Below are 23,759 nucleotides of genomic sequence, written 5' to 3'. Positions count from 1 at the left end.
TTTTTGTTGCCATTTGTCAGTGGGCACATGAGCTGCACTATACCCTCTGGAATCGAATACTGCTATTTCTAGCAAGAAATCCAGACATTTTGCTGAGGTCTTGCAAGCATTGCTACTCTTAGCCCCATTGAGAAAGCAAAGCTCTGTAAAAAGCTGCTCGTTTAGTCACTCTGATGTTTCCTAAATTTTAGCTCGGGGAAACCAGAGAAAGCTGTTTTCACATGCAGTCTGTTACAGGTTATCACTTACCTCCTGGTTATTTCAGACAGCATAACAAATGGGTTCGGTCTCACAGATGCTCTCTCAGAGAATTTGTAGAGATTGTTTTGCAGATGAACACCTGACTTGCCTTAGTTGTCTGAGATTGTTACATCTATTCTTGTGATTTTTGCCCTTCTTGTTTTTTTTTATTCAAATCAAAGTTTCATTTGAATATTTGCTTTTCTATTTTAGTCAGTATCCCTGATTTGTAAAATGAATTGGAGAACTCAATAACATTCTGTAGAAGGCACAATGTAATGGCCTTTTCTTTCCTCAGTGGATTTGTGGAAGACCTGTCCTAGCTTTTGTTAGGTTATGTGGTCATGGTCCACTGCTATAAACTTAAGAGTTATTGCTTTAGACCTGTGTGCCTTTCTTGCTACCTTAATATCCTGCTAAAATAAACCACTGGGGCTATAAAAGCAGCCAGCAGTTAAGCCACTTTACAGGGGCAGCATGCAGTGCCTGTAAATCCAGCAGCAGTCATTATGTCTCAAAGCCTGCTGCGACTGCATCAAATGAGAGATTTATGCTGTGATAATGACAACTTTTGTCTGGGATTTTTAAATCATTGAAGTTAGCCCACGTAGATCCACTTAAGAGTTTGACAGCAAGCAGGCCTCATTTAAGAGACCACCACACACTCAGATCAGAGAAATCGAAATGTCTTTAATAATATTTTTCAGGGCTAAATACATTTAGTTCCTCACAGTTTTTAATTGGGGTGACATTTAGGGTTCTTTCACACTTGATTCCATTGCCTGGTCCAAACCCGAGTTTGAGTGCTCCCCCCTGCCCCCCTGGACTGTGTTCACATTATATTATTTGAGTCCGAACTGCTATACGTTTGCATCATCAAAGCAGTAGCTTGTTGCCCGTTAACGTTTTTTTAACTTTTGGTTTCGTTTTAAAAGCGTCAGCACATAAGGCACTTGTGTATATCTGCCGCAAATGTACTGCAAATGTTCTAAAGAACACAGGAGTCCATTTCTGCTGAAGGTGAGCATTCTCACTGCTTGCATTGCATCAGTCACACTTGTCAGGAGTGTGAACAAACGCCCAGTTTTATCTTATCATACGTCATCAATAACGGTTCACTTCTGCGAATTAGAACAATTGCGTTCATATCAGCAGTGATACATACCGAAGTTCACATGAACTGTACCCCAGACCACTCTTTGCGGAATCGAGTACGGTTCGCAGGTGCGCACCCGAGTTCGGAAAACAGCGTTCACATCATCCAAATGAACTGAACTCTGACGTCAGTCAATCCTGGGTGCAGCAACAGTGCTTGTATAAAAGCACCCTTAAATTCTTCTTTTTCTGAAAATTTTTCTGTGATTTGTTTATTTTTGAATGTGCGATTATTTATGACGTAAGTGTATTTCATATGTTATGTTGGTTACAGCACAAGCCATTTATAGTATACCGAGATATCTGTATCATCTCATGCAAAATAAAATCCTACAGAATTGGAAAATTAAAATTTGTCATGCTAGTCGTGTAATGAATTTCACACATTAGGACATATATGACATGCACTACTATGGCCAAAAGCATTGAGGATGCCTTTTGGATATTGATACAGATTTCCTATATTTCAGTCATAATGTATATTTTGGACACCTAAAAGAAATTCTCTCTCTGAATCAGCACATAAGAGTAATTTGTTTCAGGAATCAAGCTATACTGTTTTTGCTGTGTTTTATATTTTTTTAAATATAATTGGTTTATAAGAGTCATTCATTTGTAAATCGTACTATACTGGTCATGTTGCATGTTTGTTTTTGTGCAGCGAGTGAGGACAACTCAATAGAAAGACACTTCTTGCCATTGAAGTTCTTTACTCACTACAGTACACTGGAATTACTGGCATAGCCAAATCTGTTTATTAGAGGGTGTCCACTTACTTTTGGTCAATTAGGGTACTTAACATCTGAACGTGAATCCCTTGGCATTACATTTGTGTCAAACATGCATATTACATTGATGTTTTCTTAAGAGAGTGGCTGATTGAGGAGAGCAAATCTCATCTCTAAGGCGGTTAAATTGGGTTGCATGTTTTTAATCACTCATGTTCTTCAATCAAATTGAGTTGAGTCAGAGAGGCCAAATCATAATGTTTTGTTTTCCTGCATTTGCACTGAACAATATGAGAAAATTAAATTCACAGAATTTAACATTTATTCATTTATTTTAATTTTGTGATAAGGAATTCAAACAATGTGAAAATGTGTTTTAAAATTAGACCGCTTGAGGCCTGGATGAGATAATATTTAAACAAAATCAGCGCAAGACAACATTAATGTAACTGTGGTTGTGGAAATGAACAGACTAAATATCTTTACTAAAGATATATTTATTGAATATTCACATTTTCCCCCCTACAGTTTATCTTCTCATAACACTGTCTTTCAAAAGGCCTTTGTCAGCACTGCAAGAGATGTTCAGAGAAAAAGACAAGGGAAGAGGGTACAATGACCGTTTCCACCATTCTCATGGCCTGATTAATTAGTTTGAAGTTATCCATGAAAGCAAGACAATGATAAGAGAAGGAACAAATAAAAGTCAATTACAGCTCTCTCCCTCATCGCACAAAGACTCAAAGTTGAAGTAGGCTTAATGCATTTTGCTGCCTGAGAAGGTTGATTTAGTTACTCTGTAAAGTTGTTTTACATCATACCCTTGTCATACAGCACTGGTCAAAAACAAAACCAGCACGATAATCACTCATACTATTTTATTCACTGGATTTCTTCCTCTTCAAAGAACCAAGGTCACAGCTATCATAAATTTAATACAAAAACATGATGTGGCTCAGGATAGTTGCTAGTTTAGAGTTTGGGATTGTTCTGTATGTGTGCCATCAGCCAATCACCTTTGCCATAATGTTGGCTAATTTTCCTGTGGCTCTAGAGGAACAATTATGCATCCCATTAAAAAATGAGGGATTTTTCTGCTTAAACTTCTAAGCTGTGATTCACATCTCTACACACTACTGACAATAGACATTGGAACGTCTTTGCCAATGAAATTTCGCTAATGTGACTGCACATTTAGTCACATACCATTAACGAAATGGGAATACCAGCATATAGATTTCTCCAGGTATGACGGACCTCTTGGGCCTTCAAACACAATAAACCTCCACAACACTCATCTCACTATCAAGCTTGCATATAACTCGGTTTTGCTTCTGCTGCAACTCTTGTTTTCACCACCACCTTCTGACCTGATGGAAAGTGTTTTTCTATAAATACCCTGACAGCTGGCTGGTGCTGTCTAATTAAGAATTGATCAGGCTGTGTGAATACCTCACAGGTCCTTTTTGAATCCCCACCTGAGCCATCTCTGCATAGTCACCTTCAGAGCTTCTAGGATTGAGAAAGATCAGAAAAATAGTGACAAATACAGAGTTAAGACCTCATTTGTCATTCATCACACCAAAAACAGCCTCTATCTTTTACAGTAGATTATCCTCAGTCTTTGAGTGGAATCAATACTCCACAATCATGGACTTGTCCATCTGTTGTCACCAAATTGTCTGTCTTTGATTTTAGTCTCTGTTCTTTCATAATTTTTTCCCCAGTTTCCTATAGTGAGCTCTTTGAAAGAGAAGTAACAGGTGAGATTAATTTGTTGCTAGTGGACATGCCATAAACCTACCTCCTCTACAGGGGTGTCAAGAAAGCTTCAAGAAAGCTTCACCGCGTCATTGGACTTTGCTGTCATGGTGGTAATTCACTGTCCATTGTCAACCAGGATCTGTTCCTCTCAGACTTTATTCCAGTTGGTTTTGGTGGCAAAATGTCACAGCTCAACTTCTCTATCTCTTTCTCTGAGTTGGAATTAATACCGTTGCTTTGGTTTAGACATGTCTCGAAAGTTAATTACCTTGCTGAATTATGGAGAGGTGCTCTAGCCACCTGCATTAATCAAGAAATGTTCCAGATTTAATGGCTAATCCTGTTAGAACATATTACTTCTTACATGTGCCAGTCATCTCCTACATTCATGCTCTGAGTCAAATGTATATTGATTTACAGAATATGAACAAACTCGTTATGTAAAAGCTTTACAAAGTCAAATACCAATAGGAATACCAGTTTACCCAAAAATAACAATTCTGACATCATGTTGTTCCAAACTTGTATGGCTTCTTGTGTGGAACACAAAAGAAGATATTTTGATGTTTAAACTGTTCTTGTCAATACAGTTAAAGTCATGGGGTCCAAAAAAAAAAAACCATTGGGACCCTACTGACTGTATGGACAAAAAATGTTTTTTTCAGAAGTCACACAGGTTTGGAAAAGGCATGCATGTGAGTAAATGATAGCAGATTGTTTTTTTTGTTTTGTTTTTTAAGGTAAAAAGATATTGTCCTCACAGTTGGAATTGGAGGGAACATTGGTGGTGTTATAACAGAAATAATGAAACGGACGGATTGAAAGGGCCAAAGATAGATATGTCATTACATGAGAAAGGGAGGAAGAGAGGCACAGCCTCATTAGACTGTCTGGGAAGCTGGCTCGCAATTGTGACCCTGAAAAGGACGCAGGTGAGAGTGCTGCTTTTAATGACCAGAGTCTGTGATGTTACCTGTCGACAATATTTTGGGCCTAAAGAAAGCTATTAGGCTGAGGACTGAGAGGAAAGCGAGCTTTGTGAGCTACAGTACTAGTGTTTATTTCATGTTCATCAGAACAGAAATAATTTGTGTGCAGGGAACATTTTAATAATTTTTTTTGATTTCTTGCCATTTGCAAACTTAAATCATGGAAGTATTAATGATTTGTTTTGGCAAATACATGTATTTGCTTTGTTTTATTTCAAAAACAGCCTTTATAGAAACAGCAACCAGAGTATGAAATTAAAACCCACAAACCAGCTAGTTGTGCTGTTTAACTAAAAAACAAACAAAAAAACGGTGAAATGGAGACCCAAGTTCTCTTGCTCTCTCTCTAAATTATATTATTATTTATATATAATTGATATATTTAAATTATATTATTATAATTGATTTTGCACCATGGCAACAGGGGTTGTATGTTTCAGAAATGTTTTGAAATTACTACATAAGCTCTGTTTTAGGGAGTTACCCAAGAATCGGCATTCAAATTAAGCTCCTGTGAATGAGAAATCTTATTTATCTTTGGTGCTTACACTGTGCCCGAAGCTTGTGGAAATACTCAAACATTTGCTTTGATTTCTTTCAGTAGACATGGATATTGACAGAGTGTGGCAGATGCTTCACCAATGCAGTTTTTATATCGTTCCAAAGCGAGGCCTGACATTTCTTGGGTAAGAATAAGATATTGTCTGTGCTCTTTAGATTTCATCTTACTCATCTTTTATTTTTTCTACATACATATATACTGTTGAATTTAGTTGATTTGACAGATTATTCATTTTCAAAAGTGTTATTCATATTTGAAAGACAAATCCCAACCGTAAAAACAGGAAAGATTTTGTTATTGAGACTGGAGTGATCTGTGATTTAGTGGCTGTCTGTTTAACTTTTGCTGGTCCATATGAGCCAGATAACTCATTGTGTTTAAGTCTTTAGATTGTGCACTCAGGGTATATGTTAAGAAGGGTGTACATACGTTGATACTTATTGATTGATTGCTATTACATTTTGTTCAAAATACATAATTCTAATGGTATCATTGATGTTTAAGGCATTTAGTTTCAGCTGATTTCTGCTTTGTTGACATGGAAAGATTGTCCAGTTGGTCACCTGAATGTGCTGAACAAGGCAGTGTATCATTTTCCAGAAGGTGCCATTTTGCATTCCAGTCAGCTTGTAAATGTTTTTGGGTACAAGGTGTAACTTTCTCTTTCTTCCAGTTTTGCTCTTCCCTTTTCATACGATTTAAAGTCGATACAAAATCCTCATAGACATAGCAGGGCCACATGAGAGGCTTTAGGAGATATAAATCTGACTCTTTCATGGCTGTCTCTCTCAGGAAATGTGCATACCAGAGTGAAGAAAAGGCTGAAGGAAAAAAAGGTGTGAGAACAAAAGCTTCTAGTGATCCTTCGTTGTTGGGTTTTTTTTTTGCCTCTTTCGGTGTAAACAATGAGACAAGGATGGCTTTTCCGAGCCACTCATGTCAGGAAGAGATCAAAAATATGTTGTAATCAAGAAGCAATTATGAAATCATGTTCAAAATGACCGTTACTGTGCATTGCAATTACAATCTATATAATGTAAAGGGCAACTCAAACATATTTTTGTGGATGTTACAATTACATTTCAAAAAGATAATTTGTAGTTCTACCAGTAAATTAAGTATTTTTTTCAGCTTTCACCATTTTTTCATGAGACAGTACCTCTGAAAGTTTGGAAACACTGTTAGCAAAGTCTGGTTTTGGATAATATCAGCTTAAATTCTTACCATTTTGTAATGCTTATTAAATTGAGTGGCAACCCAAATAAAACAAATATAAAACAATATAAAACTGATTTCAGAACATGGAAACACTGCTGAAAATAAAGCTGTTTTTCTGGCTGGGAGACCATCGGTGCGTCCCAATTCGCATACTATCCATCCTAAATAGTATTCGAAAATAGAATTACTACATCCCAAATCGTAGTATGTTGAAATGAGTGTTCCAAAGATACACGGATGGTCTACTATTTCCAGTCAGAATCCAAAGTGCAGATCGATGCGCGCTCTAACGACTAATATTGCCCACAACCCATCGCGCGTTGGACGAGGATTCGGTTAGAACTACAAACACAAGTGAAAAATGTTAAAAAAAAAACTACAGACATGGAGGATGCCCGAGTCCGACAGTAGAGAGGTTTAGATAAAGGGGTTAGAGTGATTAATTATCAGTATCTAACCTGATGAAAATGTATTTATTCAATGTTGTCTACATTATATTGCATCTGCATTGTGAACTTTTGTAAAGATACGTTTAGCCATTAACTTTTAAATGAATCATTTAATTGCTAACACATGAGGAGTCTCCGCATGAAAGACCCACGACTGACAGATGAACGTGCAACTACATTTTTCTCCGAAACGGTAGGAAATTAAATAAGATTGAATGGAGGATTTTAACTGTGACGATGATTGACAGGGCAGTTTACGGTGACTGGATGCACGCGACAGATCTGTCCGTTAAGACGACGAAGTAGTATGTCCCAAAGCTTGCCTGCTCTTTTGCTACACACTCAAAAGTATGTACTTTTTCTTCACAAAAAGAGTACATACTTTTAGGGTGTAGTATAAGTAGGTGAATTGGGACGCAGCACATCTAACAGCCCAGCTAAACACCAGTTTAGGCAGGCTGGAAGACAATCTCCAATCAACTTAAACCAGCTAAAACTAACAAACCAGCTTAGATTAGTTTATGCATTATTTTTTCAGCTGGGAAGTAATAAAGGTAATTATAAACCGACTCTAACTGTATACTATGTATAGTCATGTTCTGTTGTGTAATAATCTAAGGTGTGTGGACCCAGTAATCTTCAAAAAAGAAACTGTATATATGTAATAAAAACATTATCGCTCTTAATTCATAACTAATTGCTAGTAATTTTAATGCATTTATCAGGAAATACATTTGAGATTGTCTGAAATCTAGGGGGTGTTTCCAGACTTTTGAAGAGCAGTGCATGTCAGCTGAGTGGATCTGTCGCCTCAAGGGAGTTCATGCTGCTCCAGAGGCCGAGTGCCTGGGGGGCCACTCTCATCATTAGAGCACTATGGGAACTCTAATGGATTAGGGTTACAGGGGCAATCCAGGCAGAGCTGTCTGCAGCAAGCATCTCACTCCCTGAGGATTCACTCACCTATGTGACTCTGGGTCTCTTCATATTCCCCTAGGTTTGGCATCATTTTACCTGACCAGTTCATGCTTCATCCATGAAAACAGCACTCTGCGATTTCCATACTCCATCTCTGATTATAATTTCATGAGGACTGAATAGCATGTATACAGCGCCTCATAACACAAACACTTCCCGCTTTAAGCGCAAAACCAAACTTGCAGTTATTATCCCACAATAGAAGTTGAAAAACAAATGTTGGTGCAAAGAAATGAAACAATCCCAATATATGCACATAATCAGGGAAACTGGTGCTTTAGGGAAATATGCACAACAATTTGCATAGTTTCATATTGAGCAGATATGAACTACTGTGTTGCATATTGACCTGAGTGGGAGTGGAAGAGACACTCTTCTGCACCCACACTCCTCATGTTTCAGATTTTCTCATCAACTTCAGCTGCTCTTTGAGATTGCTAGGAGGAGCCCTGAAGGTGTCTCTGAAAATGCCGTGTTGAGAGGCGGATCTGCTTTGAAACCCATCTGCCTTTTACCTCTGCCCAATATTCTCTTGGCACAATTGGCTATTCCTGTCATGCAGCCTCCTGTTGTAGCGAGCCTGAATTGGCAAAATGGGAAAAGGCAAATTGATACTTAGATATGAACATAATTTGACAGATGTTAGACGGCATGCTCTGCAGAAAAGTAAGAGTCTGGCGGTACAAAGGCAGAAAACGTAATAGTTTCCTGAAATCCGAAGGCATCGTGGAATGCACCGTCCATTATTCATAGAGCGCCGTGTCTCAGTCTGGAGGCCTCATAACACTGTGGATTATGAATGTCTCTCTTATTTAAAGTTAAAATGTGAATTTAACTACTGGGCCTGGATTATCTGTCTGTCTGACCATTCACCAGATGGAGAATTGTTGGGGAAACCTGAAAACTATCTTTATTTTAGCAATTCTGTTTGGTGACATTAGAAATGACACACTTCAGCTTTAACACGGCCAGGCCATAAATGTATTCTACTATTTTGTTGAAGTATAAATTAAAGTGTGTTAGGACCCATTTACACCTGGTGTTTACATACATCTCAAGTGCCAGTGTTTTTGTGGCTGCTTATTTTAATACTTATTTTAATGTCAACACAAACATTTTTTAGAAGAATGCATATTTTAGTCAAGTACTTGTATTAACTGACCTTCAGGTGTGTGTGCTTTTACATGATCTGAGTCATTGGGTCGCCGTGATTTTTCCAAAAAAATCAAAAAATCTATAAAATGCGCAGTAGTGATAAAACTCTTCTACAAGAAGAATAATGCAATTCATTTCCGGTTCCTCTTCAGAAGATGCATTTGATGTCACAGATCAGCTCAGTTGTGCCAGGCTCTATTGCAGATAGATATTAATACCAGGTGTAAATGGGATATGAAAGACATCTGGTGTGTTGTGAGAGCTGCGGTACCAGGTATGAGAACTAATGATGTAGATCAATGACACTGATTTGGTGAACCATCACTTTCACTTCCATCATTAAAAATGTCAAAAAGACTTTCTTCAAAAAATATTTTTCTCCAGCACATTTGATCATGAATGCTATAAAGTAATCCAATTTGTCATAACAGCTCCTGTTTGGCTGATTGCATTTGTAATCAAACAATGAAATGCGTCTCTGCATGTAGTCTGTAGACGATACAGCTCTTGAGGCGGACGATTCATTTAATAATCAATTCATCCAACTTTGTAAATGAATGTTGCTGTATTGCCTACAAAACCACAAGTGATTCAGAAAACAAACCTTTTGTATTTCAGACTGGCTTCCAGGTCTCTATACAATCGTTACCAATGCATTTAAGCAAATACAGTAATGCGTATCAAACCAAATTGCGATGGGGTGGGGGGGGTGAAGCTCCATACTTACACCTCCATACACCCACCCTCCACTGCTATGCTGAAATATGACTCATCCATCTGTTTAGTCTGACTAGTGTTTTGTTCCTGACAAGAAAGATTCACACATAAGGACCACAGTGTATCAAAATTTCACAAGAGGCAAAAACACATCCAGCATTTGCAATAATAGATACAAGATCATTTTTGTCTCAAATTATTTATTTTATATCGCTTGTTCTTGTCTTTCATTTGGAGTATTTACATCGTCACTGTCTTACAAGCACATTCTAATCATGAATGAGAAAAACTCAAGTATCACAATATTAACAAAACACTAACAGCAAAACACTGCGAGCACTGGCATAAAATGAATGTCAGAAAACGACTAGTCACTATGGAAATGCAAATGGTGGGGGGGGGGGAGGCACGAGGACCAGGCTGATACATAATCAAGGGAGGGCAGACACTGACACTGTTCATTTAGAAATTAATGACGCAAACACATGAGGAAAAACGTGAACGGCTTGAGACCTTGACTGAAAGTGAAATCCATTTGCATTACAACTGATTTTAGTTTTTGCTATTTATTATTTATTTTTTTTCCACTTCAAAATAGCAAAGGTTTGCTTGGTCAAGCTTCAGTGGCTGCAAAGTAGCATAGAGTGTTATTTGTAAAAACAATTCTGTTTTGCTATTTCCAGCTATGCTCTGGAGACTAGACACTTTCTCAGAAAAAGCCATTATGGGAAGCTAATTGTGAACCGTAAATGTCAGGTATGACTAATGCATGACCTGCGCTGAGAGACTGCAAGTGTCCCATGTTGGCTTTCAACGCTCTGGGGGTTGCAGTGAAAATGCATTTGCCGAAAACCGCAACAAAACCAGCAGGGTCTTGAGTGTGTGCTGTGCATCATAGGCTCTGAGAAAACAGTAGACGTTTGTGTTTAGCCATCCAAGCATCATTCTTCCCTGTTGTGCACTCTGCTACATACTACTTCAAGTATGTGAATGTAGGGTGGTGTGTTTGCATAAAAAACCTACAAATGTTCTGGTATGACTGGTATGCGAATTCATTTTTATTATCAAGCGCTTAATTGCTGAGTGAAATCTCATTTTGGTGCCATATACTAAACATTAAGGGTAATTAGTTCTTACGGCACAGATATGAACAGTGAATTAACTGTAAAATCTTCATCCATACCCTCGTTTTTCATTTGAGCTCATTCTTGTCTAATAAAAGCTTGGTGATTCAGTGAATTCATTCTCACAAACGTTGTCTTTCCAATTACAGTGCTGGCAATGAGTAAATCTGCTAACCTTGACAAAAGCACCAAACCAATAGAAACTTATCCTCCTGGATATTAAAACAAACCTAATCTCTTGACCTTTATTTGAGATCATGTATTTTCAATTATTTGTATCTGGTAACACTTTTTACACATTCATATAATTCATCAGTATAATAACAATAATGCATAAATCCAGGCTTCTTCACAACAGAACTCCAAGTCAAACTTGTTCCTTAATGTAGCTCAGTACTTCCACAATATGTACTCACTCTTTAACATAAAGACATAAAGCATGACCTTTACCATTGTGCTTTTTTCACAATGAACAGTTCTCCACACACCTTTAAGTCCCTGTGAATTAGTTTCTCCAGAATTCAAAAAGCATCTGCAACCTATACCATCATGTCAGCTATTATGTTTTGGGACAGGACTCATGAAAATCTACTTAAGAAGAAAGGTTCTTAAGAAGTTTATTAGAATGTGCTTTAAGAATTTTCTCAAGAGCATATTAGTAAAAATTACGCTTGATGTTGTCTGATTGTATCATGTTCATGAGGTTGCCTTGTCTAATGGGGGTTGAAGGTTATCCTAACTTAAAGAAGTTGCGTATGATGATTTACGATGAAAGAAGTTTTGTCCTATGAACAATCCTAAAGGGATAATTCACCCAAAAATGAATATTATGTAATTATTACTCACCCTCAAGTTGTTCCAAACATGTATGAATTTCTTTCTTGTGCTGAACACAAAAGAAGATATTTTGAAGAATGTTAGTAACCAAACAGTTGATGGACCCCATTGACTTCCATAGTATGAAAAAAAAAAAATACTATGTAAGTCAATTGTGTCCATCAACTGTTTGGCTACCAACATTCTTCAAAATATTTTCTTTTGTGTTCAACAGAAACAAGCAGAGACGGTATCCAAAATGTATGCAGCACTTCATTCACGAATGAGGCTGGTGGAGATATATAATATATACTGTATGAGGTTTTGCCGACAGTGAGGATCCACTGGAGTTACGAGGTTACTCTAGTATAAAGCTATTTGGTATATAGTTGTATTGTTTTCGGAACTGCAATTTTACGGAAGGTACGCATGAACAGAAATGTTAAAATACTGACTCCGATTTATCCCTACATCAGATTCAAGCTCCATTGTTGTTGAAATGGACCAGTCGACCTTTAACTCAACATCCCCTGTGTTCGTTCTCATGCTTGTGAGCTTACAGACATCCAATACATTATTAATCGATTCAATCTGAGGCCCTTTCACCTGAAAACAAAGCCTGCCTTTTTGTTCAAACATCCGTCTTAGGATTTGAGGAAAGTATATTGTAATTTTTTTTACCATCTGCCTTGAGTTTTGCCACCTCTGAATTTTTCCAATCATATGAGACATTAAGTGATGCATTTGGGGAATACGAGGACAGACCACCATATTATCCACGTGTACAGTTGTTTCATTTATATTCAGTTCAGACATCTTGGTGTTAAAGACAATCTGTTAAAGTCAAGCAAATTATTAACGATATAAAATGAACGCTTGTTTTCCATTCGTGTTTACTTGCTATCTTCTGCGTCCACATAAACCTTGCAGCCTTCGTTGAGTCAAAATGAAGATTTGGACTTTGGACAAAACAAAAGAGAAAATTTACAACACAAAGCATAGAGCCCTAAAGAAGTGGGAACTACATAGAGGTTGTGTATAAGCTGAATTTCACAGATGAATTTCAATTCTTAAAGGTGAAATGTCTTTGATAGCTATTTCTTGTCCTGTAGTTCTGTATCGTGATCAAAAGCATTTAGGTTCATGAACTCCACATTTGCTTATAACATACAAAGCTGTGTTATTTTTCCTTAATAGGGTGGACAGCATTCTATCCTTTTTAACAGAGCTCACAGACTGCAGTTGGTGTATTCAGCAGTGCTGGTTTAATTGGGCCACACACACATACAGGGTTTACCAGACTACGCAAGTAACGAGAGAGAAACGGACAGCAGCTTGACTTCTCTTTCAGGTTCCGAACGAAGCACAGTTATAAAGGGAAAAACAAATCCAAGGGCTCTTGGTCCTTTTGATCCTTACGTGTGTCCTTTGGAATAGCTTCCCTTTGGGTTCGGTTAATTGGATTGCGTATTTGTCTGTAGTTTATATTCTTCACCTGAACTGCTCTCAGACTTAGTTAAGTTTTATCCAGTGTGGTGTGACACGAGGTGAAACTTACATTTATATATTATGACTGAGGTGAGAAAGTCCCCAGTTCTTCTGGTTCATCCTTTTCTGGTTCATCCCTTTCTCTGATTTGGGCGGACAGGCGGTCCACGGGGAAGGATGCGAATGAGACATTTAGAAAAAAGACGTTCAGAGGTGGCTGTGTAGTATCGTGGAGTTCTGTAGTCCTCTCCTGACCGTGCTAAATGTGGCCTGGTTTGGACAGATACGCGATGAGGGCCACCACCACGCCCACGTAGACCCCCGTCCCAATGGTGATGGAGAGAGCGGCCAAGAACAAGGCTCGTCTAGATGCAATGCTTGCCAATGGGAAGTCTCCCTTAGTCACAGCTTTGCTGGTCTGGAACAAAGAAAGGGAATGGTGAGAAAGATCAAGATCAAAGGACACATTGACCTGTTTTCCATTCAAGGATAAATTGCTTTGAACTATATAGTGCTTCCTTGATGATGCTGAGGGCTCAATGGAATATTAGATGTGTTCTAACGCACATCGGCAAGACATCTTACGCTTAGTCACATGACATTTAAAAAATCCATTCGACCCACTTTGCAGGGCAGTGTCACAAAGAATGGTACCTTTTTAAATGTATAAAAAATTCAAAAATTCATTTTAGGTAGAAATGTGGAAGGCCACATTTGATGTGCTGAATGCATCTAGAACAGAAAATAAAATTCTGGACACATTCATTAGGCAGGGTGTCCGTAGATCCTTAAAAAAGAATTTAAATGTCTTCAATTCACATTTGTGAAAAAAATTCACATAAAAAACGAAGGACATAAAAAGTAAAGTTTATCTGACAGGAAACAAAGGACGAATAAAGACATTTAAGGTTATGTTGTTCCATCTTTAGGTTAGTCTTTGTTGACGAAAGAAAGAATTAGCACCTTTTAATCTTTTAGTTGGTTTTGTTTTAATATTTGTCCATGAAAGACAATTGTCAGCGTTTAAATATGTGATACACTCTGCTGTTCGTGTAAATGCACCACTTCTCGGTACACTGATTCAAATTCTGTATTGCCTTTTTAGCGTAAAGACGTTTATAGTCTAAATTTAATGATTAATGCCATTCTGAAATGCAAACTGCCACTGAAAAAATAATCACCCTTTTAATTAATATATAATACCACTGAAGGCTAAAAAAGACCTTTATTGTTTAGCCTTAATTACCATTCATACATTTTTCTCTATTTTTGTTTTGTTGCCAAATCGTGTATCAAATCTTTTAAAAATTAGCATTTAAATAATACTAATTTATAAATAAATCTATTTTTTTATGCATGAATAGTGAGCAGTCAGTTATAGTGAGTTTGTATAGTGAGTCAGTTATAGTGAGCAAGTCAATAGTGAGCAAGTTATAATTGTAACTTGCTGTGTCCCTATTGGTTTTACCTTGTAAACCTTCCTAAAAAAAACATTTGAGGTTTCAGTCACGATCAGTGATGCAACAGAGATACAAGGAAAAGCCAGCATTGCACAGGCGTTCTGTTTGTCAGCAACTAACTTCTTGCATTGTTTCTTTATTGTTATAATGGCCAGTGTCAGGAGGGATGAGCCAAATGTGAAGCAGAGATCAGAATACAGTTTCAGCAGCTGTTCTCTCGACATTCTCTCAAACAAATAACAACACAGTTGCTTGATGGAGTAAAACACCCAATCTTATACTATTACCCCCTGAGCGTTTTAAAGAAATGACATGTGACTTGAAATGGCAATGAATGGCCCTATCTAATGTTTCACTTTCCATACAACCCCATGCTGGAAGTACGCTGTGCTGAGAGCTATTAGACTGAAAAAGGGAACATCACACTGCTTTAATTTCTTTAATAGCAAGCCCTATGGAGCCCCATGTGTAATCAATCCATTTCCTAGTTCAAATGAATAATTAAGTCCTACTATGATGCTCATTTACCAAGAACATGGCTCAAGGGCTGGATGAATTTAACGGGGGGGGATTTTTGTTGAACGTGCATATAACTAAACCGACACAATTATGCACAACATTCTATTTCCCCACAGCGTGGTGTTCGCTATATGTGAGCAAGCAATCATACTTTGAACAATCGCTTTTTGTGATTGTCTCATGACCCCTCAGAATCTGGTGTCTATTTTAGTATCCCCATGAGAAAGTGGAAAGAGTTGCTAGTCACACATGGCTGTCACTGTGGGAGGTGTCTTGCTCTCTTTGTCACTGCATCCAACCCGGTTGTCCAGGGAAAACACTATTGATTTTCAATCCAACGCTTTGTGACAGTCAATAATGTGTTCCTTGGACACACCAGTGCTCGTGCACCAGCTGAGTTGCCATGTTAACATGTTTTTTTTGTTCTTTAAATTTAAAGACATCATCTTATACAAACATTTCCTGTAAGGCTGGCAGATATATTAAAGGGGTCATGAATTGAGAAATGACATTTTCATTGATCTTTTGACATTTAAGAGGTCATTGTATAAAAATATCCTGTAAGTTTCAGAACTCAAATCATCTTCGTTAGTCCAAAAACACCTTTTATTGGAACCAAGCTCAAAAAACAACTCGTTTCGGATTGTCACATTATTACGTAATAGTGTGATAAAAGACAGGCTCTGCAGAAGAAGATCAACGCCTACTTCTACATCGTTGCCTCTTTAGCCCGTCCACCGATTTGCGCATGTAATGTAGAAGTAAATACGAGACAGACACAAACACAGGATTACTCCAGCAACAAAACGATAGAGATGCCTCTAAGGATTTCAAGACATTTTGGAAAACACAGGCTACGTTCATACTGTCGATTTTTGGGATTGACAACCGCATTTACTTACAGGTTTGAGTCTTGAAATGTCCCATTCAAACAGCAACTTACAGCAGCGTCTCGAATACTGTCTGTATAAACGTGCAACGGGAGTCAAGCCAGTATATTAAAATGATCATATTCTCTTAAAGGGATAGTTCGGCCAAAAATGATATTTGACCCATGATTTACTCACCCTCAAGCCGTTCGAGATGCATATGTCAATCATTTTTCAGACGAACACACTTTCAATGGTTATAATGTGAAGCTATGGGGTCCTTCAAGTCCCAAAATGTGCATGCATCCTTCACAAAAGTAATCCATCCGGCTCCAGGGGGATAAACAAAGGCCTTCTGAGGGTAATCCGTGCGGTTTTGTCGTGAAAATATACATATTTAAAACTTTATAAATGAAAATATCTTGCTCCCGGCAACGGTCGACTTTCATTTATAAAGTTTTAAATATTCAAACTGTTTCAATTAATTGATTATTACAGTTATGTTTGTTTCCTCATTCAAAAATGCACTTGGACAACATACTGTATGAATGTAAGTATTGTTTTTATTTCTATGTAATTCTTATATTGATGATTTTAAATTAAAATGATTAAATGTGAAAAACTGATTAATTTGAACTATGATTGTAAATTAGATTGTAAAGTACTTTGATTGTAAAGTAGTACCTACAAAATGATGGATCCCCTTTCAGTCATTTTAGAGTGAAAAAAATTATACCGCTGACAAATATTGTCATATCGCCCAGCTCTATATCCATGGGCTCTGTATGTGTCATGGCCTGTGTAGAACTAATATTGATTTTAACATACAATCCAAAGTGCTTAATTAGTTATAAGTAAGAGTAAGACAGAGGTGGAAGCTGAGAGGAAGGAGTCTGAGGCAAATGGTTGGCGTCACTTCTCATGAACATTCAACCCTATGCCGCGGGGAAGGTGAGAAAATCCATTCAGGATGTTCTCCGAGGAATATTCCCAGCCAGGAGACAGGGCAAAAACATTCGCATTTTCACTAGATCTCATTTCCATCCTCTCTCACACACACAGACACAGACACACACACACACACACTGAAGTTGCATTCTGGAGAACCTTTTCTGAACAACACCACCATCATCATAATTACTCTGGGAGAATTCACTTAGCTCCTGACAAAATAATTCACTCTGCCCGTGTCTGCCACAAACTTAACTATAGATAAGAATAAAAAGCCTCATTCTGAGGTAGAAAAATTGATGTGTTCTGTGCTGGATGAGAAATTGGAGCTGAAATCATGGCACATCATCATGGTCGTCACACCCCATCTGATCAGTGCATTCATGTTTACACCATTTATATTAGAGGAGTGCCTGGTCATTTTTGCAGTCACGCAAGCAGAGCTGTTTGCGCGTATGATGGGTTTTATAATGAAGCTGTTCTGTATTATTAGAGGGAGCTGATAGAGATCACAAACACTTTTCTCTCAGGAGACTACAGGCTTGTTTGGAGGGCATGGATGAAAAAGTGTTGAAGAATTCATCTCTTCTTTCTCGTGTCGTAGCAGATTTTTAGCAGGCTTAATGGTTAGGCTCTGGATTTGGTTGGTGGGCTCTGCACTTACCCCCTGAGAAAAGTAGAAAGCAGCAATGCCCAGAGGCCAGAAGCAACAGAGCATGGAGAAGATAGCGAGGCCTAGGTGATCACGAGGAGGGATGACGATAAAGTTGTCCTCGCTCTCACTGTCACTGGAGCAATCTGTCTATAGGGAGAGAGAAGATTCATTAAAATCACTGCAGTTTGTTTACAGGTGATGCATTTAAATAGAATTATAAATTATAATACAGAGACTTTAAGTAATATTGAGAAATATTAGTATTTGAATATATTTTAAAATGTAAATTACTGCAGTCTTCAATGTCACATGATTCTTTGATGAAAAGAAGGTTCAAAAGACAGCATTTATTTGAAATATAGTTTTTGTAAGAATGTAAAAGTCTTTACTGTCCATTTTAATCACTTTAATGCGTCCTTGCTGAATAAAAAATATGATCTATTATGAACACATCTGAAACCCCACATAGTGGTCAGGGGGGGGGGGGGGGGGAAATGATTTTCTGTGATAATTAACATTAAGCTTCACATACTGTTCATAGGGCTTATAAATGACAACTTTTATTGAATCTGTGCAGCATTTCTACAACAATTTGTGAATTTTCCATTGTTTGTCAGTTCTCTCCTTTGATTCCAGTGATTCACTTGAGTTACTAAAAATAACTTCGCCTGTAGAGTGTGCCAAGAGGAAAGCTGTTAGGAAAATATTTCTGTACTGATTCCCGGCAATAAGCTGCAATCATCAGTGAAGGATAGTTCTGTCACCGGGATTTTATCTGTGCAAATAATAGGCCTACCTCTCTATAAAATAACATGAGATGTTAGATTGGATTTCTCTGTAAGGAGGGGGGTGAAGTGGCTTGTGCACATGGATATTGTCATGTTTCTGCTATATGGTGAAGTACATCTCTTGGCAAAAACCAAAATACAGTTTACCTTGTCGTTAATGCTAAAGAAACCTGGCAAATTTCAGTCCATATAACGAATCGTCACACCTACACTCTTTCTCATTGCTTATATCTGAACACCTTGACGTTACATAAGAGGATATAAATAATTTCATTGGGTGTTTGTTAGCCATTCTGCTGTGTGCTGTGGACTAGCAGTTTAGTGCTTTAAACTGAAACACTTACAAATGAACTGCGGCAGTTGATGGCATCATTTGTATGCATAGTTTTCGCACCCGATTCACTTTGCAAGGCTAGTGGCATTATTGCGTAACTGTGCAAATGCGCACACAAAATCAGTGATGACAGAAATGACAATGAGTGCTATAGGTTTTGGAGGATATACTCTCTGCAGCATTAAATAAATTATAATGACTATGCACAATATGTTATGACTATATATTGGAGACTATTATTTGTTGTTTTTCATCTGTATTAATTAATATTGTGTTTATATTTGTTATATTGTTCAGGGGCGTCATGCACTATTTTTCAGGGGGCACATTTTTATTTCCATGACAATGCGTCATGCTTGTCACGTGACAAACCAAGCTGTATGACTGATGTATTGGATTTATTACATTTTTTCTGGTAATCTGATTCACAAATACGTGCAAGTAAATATATTTTGTCTGTAAATATCTTTATAATGATCATGTTTATCTTTAACGGGCGATGGGTGCCGCTGCAATTCAGAGAATCAGAGTTGTCTGAGTTATAACATGTAAATTCATCCATTTCTCCTGAAAGACATAAAAGTAAGTGGCCGGTGAACTTGGAAAAGAATAGAATAAAATGTATAGTTACAATGTGTATCTGATATTATATATATAAAACAAGTTTAGGGATTATTATTACTGCTTCCATAGACGTCAGTGTGTATTTTACAATCTATAATCTTTTTTTTTTCTTTTTTTTCTAGTACTATGTATGTAAATTTAACCCTCATGTTATGTTCGAATTCCGTACAATTTCCCAGAAATCACACTATGAAAAAAAGAGAAAAAAAAACAAAAAAAGAATCAGGTGCAAACAATCAACTTTCAATATCAATACTTTTCACACATTGCAAAGAATAAAAATCTGAATTAAGGATTAATAAAAAAAAATATAACGACTATTTTTAAGACGGCCCCTCCCCCACACATGTGGGACGTTTGAAAGCTTGAACTATAAATCATTTGAAAGCTAATTTGAAAATTATGGAAATATATGGTTTAGATTGCTCACCATAAAGCCTACAGAACATTGGAAATGGGTGTGTCCTTATATTGTCACCAGTGGAGCCTGGAGGTCATCTAGTGGAAAAGCTTGGTACTGCATACACACATATCTTACTGAAAGTAAAATTTTTTAGATATCAACCTAAAATTTAGCACGTAACTTGTTCAGATGTTTGGTTTTGATTTTCTTGTATTTTTAGAGTTGAAAATGTTTAGTAAAATATATATTTTACATAAAGTATAAAAATTATATTTTTAAACTTTTTTTACTTCTATAATAATCTGCAAAGTGTCCCTTTAAAAAGACACCAAACTTAACTCTGTGCTCCAAAGTGTTCAAGATTTATAACAAATTAAATTAGGAAATGTCTTTTTCTATGCTCAAATAGAAGGTCTATGCTCAAAAAGGGGGACTGACAGTTAACAGGTTAATCAGTTTTGTTTTCACAAACTTTTAAAATAAAAAGTTGATAACTCAGCAAGACACTGGTGCTTCAGGACTAGAGTTGAAGAGCGCTGACATACAACAAAGAAATGTTTCTATTTTGGGTCTGTACAGTTGCCTTTAAATAGCTTCCTATATGGGTCAAATTGACCCATGAACATCAAGATAGTTTGAAAACTATCAAAAAGAAAAGTTTGTATGAAAAATTCACAACACATCAGCCCACGAACATCACACACGTAACAGAAAGTAAGCATGTACATGTCAAAACACATCAGCAAGTTGAAACTTTGTCTTTGCATGCATGTTCATGACCCTAAATGAGAAAAAGTCACAAAATGTCAACAAAAAACCCCATCTCAAACTCAAAAATCTAAATGGGTCAAATTGACCCACAACATAACGTCTCGGTTACATATGGTAACCCTCGTTCCCTGAGGGAGGGAACGGAGACGTACGTCGTGGTGAACGACGAATAGGAATCTCGCTAGAGAGGCCAATCTACTTCGAGTGAAACTAAACGAGCCAATGCATATTGGCGTGCAATCATTTGCATCAGCTGTGCAGCCTCGCAACGCGGGTATTTAACGAGCAGCTGGTGCGATTGCACTTCAGTTTTTTGCTGAGGAGCCGAGCCGGTGAGCTGGCTGCCCCGGCGGGTCGCAGCAGATGTGGCGACGGGACGTACGTCTCCGTTCCCTCCCTCAGGGAACGAGGGTTACCATATGTAACCGAGACGTTCCCTATCGTCCGGTCACTACGACGTACGTCGTGGTGAACGACGAATAGGAATCCCTACTAAAGTGCCACAGCTGCTGCACCCCATCCAGCGCCCTGAGCAAGCCTCTACACCTTGTCTGGAAGGACGATAGGAGAGGGCTTACACCGAGAGTATCCGTCACTGTTGTTCCGTGATAACACATACAGTGAGATAATTGGATAACACTGGGAAGCGTGCCCGATCTGAGGGAGGGGAACGCTGCGGGAGCCACATTCTTAAGAAGAGTTATGTGGGAATAAACATATGGACTAACCCAAGGGTTGTACTGCATATGAATAGTGGGTGACTAAGGGAAGACACGGGCTTCCGTTTAGGAGCAGCCGTGGAAGATATACACATATGGGATCCCCGTAGGGTCACACATATGGGACCCAGCCTAGACCCGGTTCTCAAGGATACAGCGGATAAAGGCCTGGCACCGGACGCTCCGCCACGTCCGGGCCGAGGGTGTTTGGAGGACTCGACAGGTTTTGACTCTGGAGCAATAAGGGTGCACAGTAGGGTGCAGCAAGCCGACAGAGCCGGTACTCACAGTGCTTCTACCCGTTTAGGGTGAGAACACGGGAGGACACCAGCTCTACACGTAGGCTACAGTATCTAGCGAACGTGTTAAGTGTCGCCCAGCCCGCAGCTCTACAGATATCTGTTAGCGAGGAGCCACGTGCCAGCGCCCAGGAGGATGCAACGCCTCTCGTGGAGTGTGCATGCAACCTGAGCGGGCAGGGCACGCCTTGGGCTTGGTAAGCCAAGGCAATGGCATCCACTATCCAGTGGGCCATCCTCTGCTTGGAGACAGCCTTTCCCTTCTGCTGGCCTCCGTAACAGACAAAGAGCTGGTCTGAGGTCCTGACGCTTTGAGTTCTGTCCACGTACATACGCAGAGCGCGAATGGGACAGAGCAAGCCAGGGCTGGGTCTGCCTCCTCCAGGGGCAGCGCTTGCAGGTTCACTACCTGATCTCTAAAGGGAGTGGTAGGAACCTTGGGCACATAGCCAGGCCGGGGTCTCAGTACAGCATGGTTGTCACCCGGCCCGAACTCTAGGCACGATTCGTCGACCGAATGCTTGCAGGTTCCCTACCCTCTTGATCGAGGCCAGTGCAATCAGCAGCAAAGTCTTCAAGGAGAGAAGCTTTAAGTCTGCTGACTGCAAAGGCTCAAAGGGAGCATCCTGAAGTGCTCGGAGCACCAGGGAAAGGTCCCAAGAGGGTATGGAGGGGGGACGAGGAGGATTTAATCGTCTCGCCCCCCTAAGGAACCTGACGACCAGGTCGTGCTTTCCAACTGTTTTGCCATCTATGTGGTCATGATAAGCTGAAATAGCGGCAGCGTGTACTTTGAGGGTGGAGAGAGACAGCCTTTGCTCCAACCCTTGCTGCAAGAAGGAAAGCACTGACCCTATCGAACATCTTCGGGGGTCCTCTCTGCGAGAGGAACACCACTCGACGAACAGGTTCCACTTCAAGGCGTACGCACGTCTCGTAGACGGCGCTAGCGCAGAAGTGATGGTGTTAAGTACCTCTGGGGGTAAGTCACCTAGAACCTCCGCGTCCCGTCCAGGGACCAGACATGGAGTTTCCAGAGGTCCGGACGCGGGTGCCAAAGGGTGCCCCGTCTCTGAGTCAGAAGATCCTTCCTCAGAGGAATGGGCCAGGGAGGGACTGTCACGAGGAGCATGAGTTCTGGGAACCAAGTCCGGGTGGGCCAATAGGGAGCCACCAGAAGGACCTGCTCCTCGTCCTCCCTGACTTTGCACAGGGTCTGTGCAAGTAGGCTCACTGGGGAAAATGCATATTTGCGGAGGCCCCGGGGCCAGCTGTGTGCCTGTGCATCCGTGCCGAGTGTTCCCTCGGTCAGGGAGTAAAACAATCGGCAGTGGGAGGTTTCTGAGAAGGCAAACAGGTCTACCTGAGCCTCTCCGAACTCTCTTCAGATCAGCTGAACCACCTGGGGGTGGAGTCGCCATTCTCCCGGGAGCACGGCTCGTGATAGCTCGTCGGCCACACGGTTGAGCACACCGGGGACATACATGGCTCGAAGCGACCTCAGATGCTTCTGACTCCAAAGGAGGAGATGGCGGGCGAGTTGCGACATGCGACGGGAGCGTAGACCACCTTGACGGTTGATGTACGCAACGGTCGCAGTGTTGTCTGTACGGACCAGCACGTCTCTGCCCTGTAGCAGCCTTTTTAGGCGGCTCAGAGCGAGACGTACTGCTAGCAACTCGAGGCAGTTGATGTGCCAGTGCAGTTGGGGGCCCGTCCACACCCCTGACACTGCATGCCCGTTGTACGTGGCACCCCAGCCGGTGGCAGAGGCGTCTGTGAAAACCACAGCATGCCTGGACACCTGTTCCAAGGGGACTCCTGCCCGGAGGAACGAGGGGTCTGACCACGGACTGAAGGTCTGGCGGCACTCCGGTGTGATTGCCACCCGGTGAGTGCCGTGATGCCACGCCCATCTCGGGACTCGGCCGTGAAGCCAGTGCTGAAGCGGTCTCATATGGAGCAGACCGAGCGGAGTTACCGC

General features: G+C 39.7%; 1 protein-coding gene across 2 annotated transcripts in view; it reads right to left on the bottom strand.

Annotated features, from left to right (window-relative positions):
- Positions 1–10,147: 10,147 nt before the first annotated feature.
- The window catches only part of syndig1l (synapse differentiation inducing 1-like), a 32,642-nt gene continuing 19,030 nt past the window's right edge, over positions 10,148–23,759 (bottom strand). For both annotated transcript variants that reach the window (XM_079887913.1, XM_079887914.1), the window contains 2 exons: positions 17,847–17,984; positions 10,148–13,801 (listed from right to left, as the gene is read on the bottom strand). In XM_079887913.1, the coding sequence (XP_079744039.1) occupies positions 13,643–13,801; positions 17,847–17,984 (297 nt within the window). In that variant the 3' untranslated portion in view covers positions 10,148–13,642. The remainder of the gene's footprint in view (positions 13,802–17,846; positions 17,985–23,759) is intronic.

This window comes from Squalius cephalus, assembly GCF_949319135.1.
Source record: "Squalius cephalus genome assembly, chromosome: 12".
In the NCBI taxonomy this organism is placed as follows: Eukaryota; Metazoa; Chordata; class Actinopteri; order Cypriniformes; family Leuciscidae; genus Squalius; species Squalius cephalus.
The sequence above is the reverse complement of the archived record's forward strand: the minus strand, read 5'-3'. Positions and strand labels throughout refer to the sequence as shown.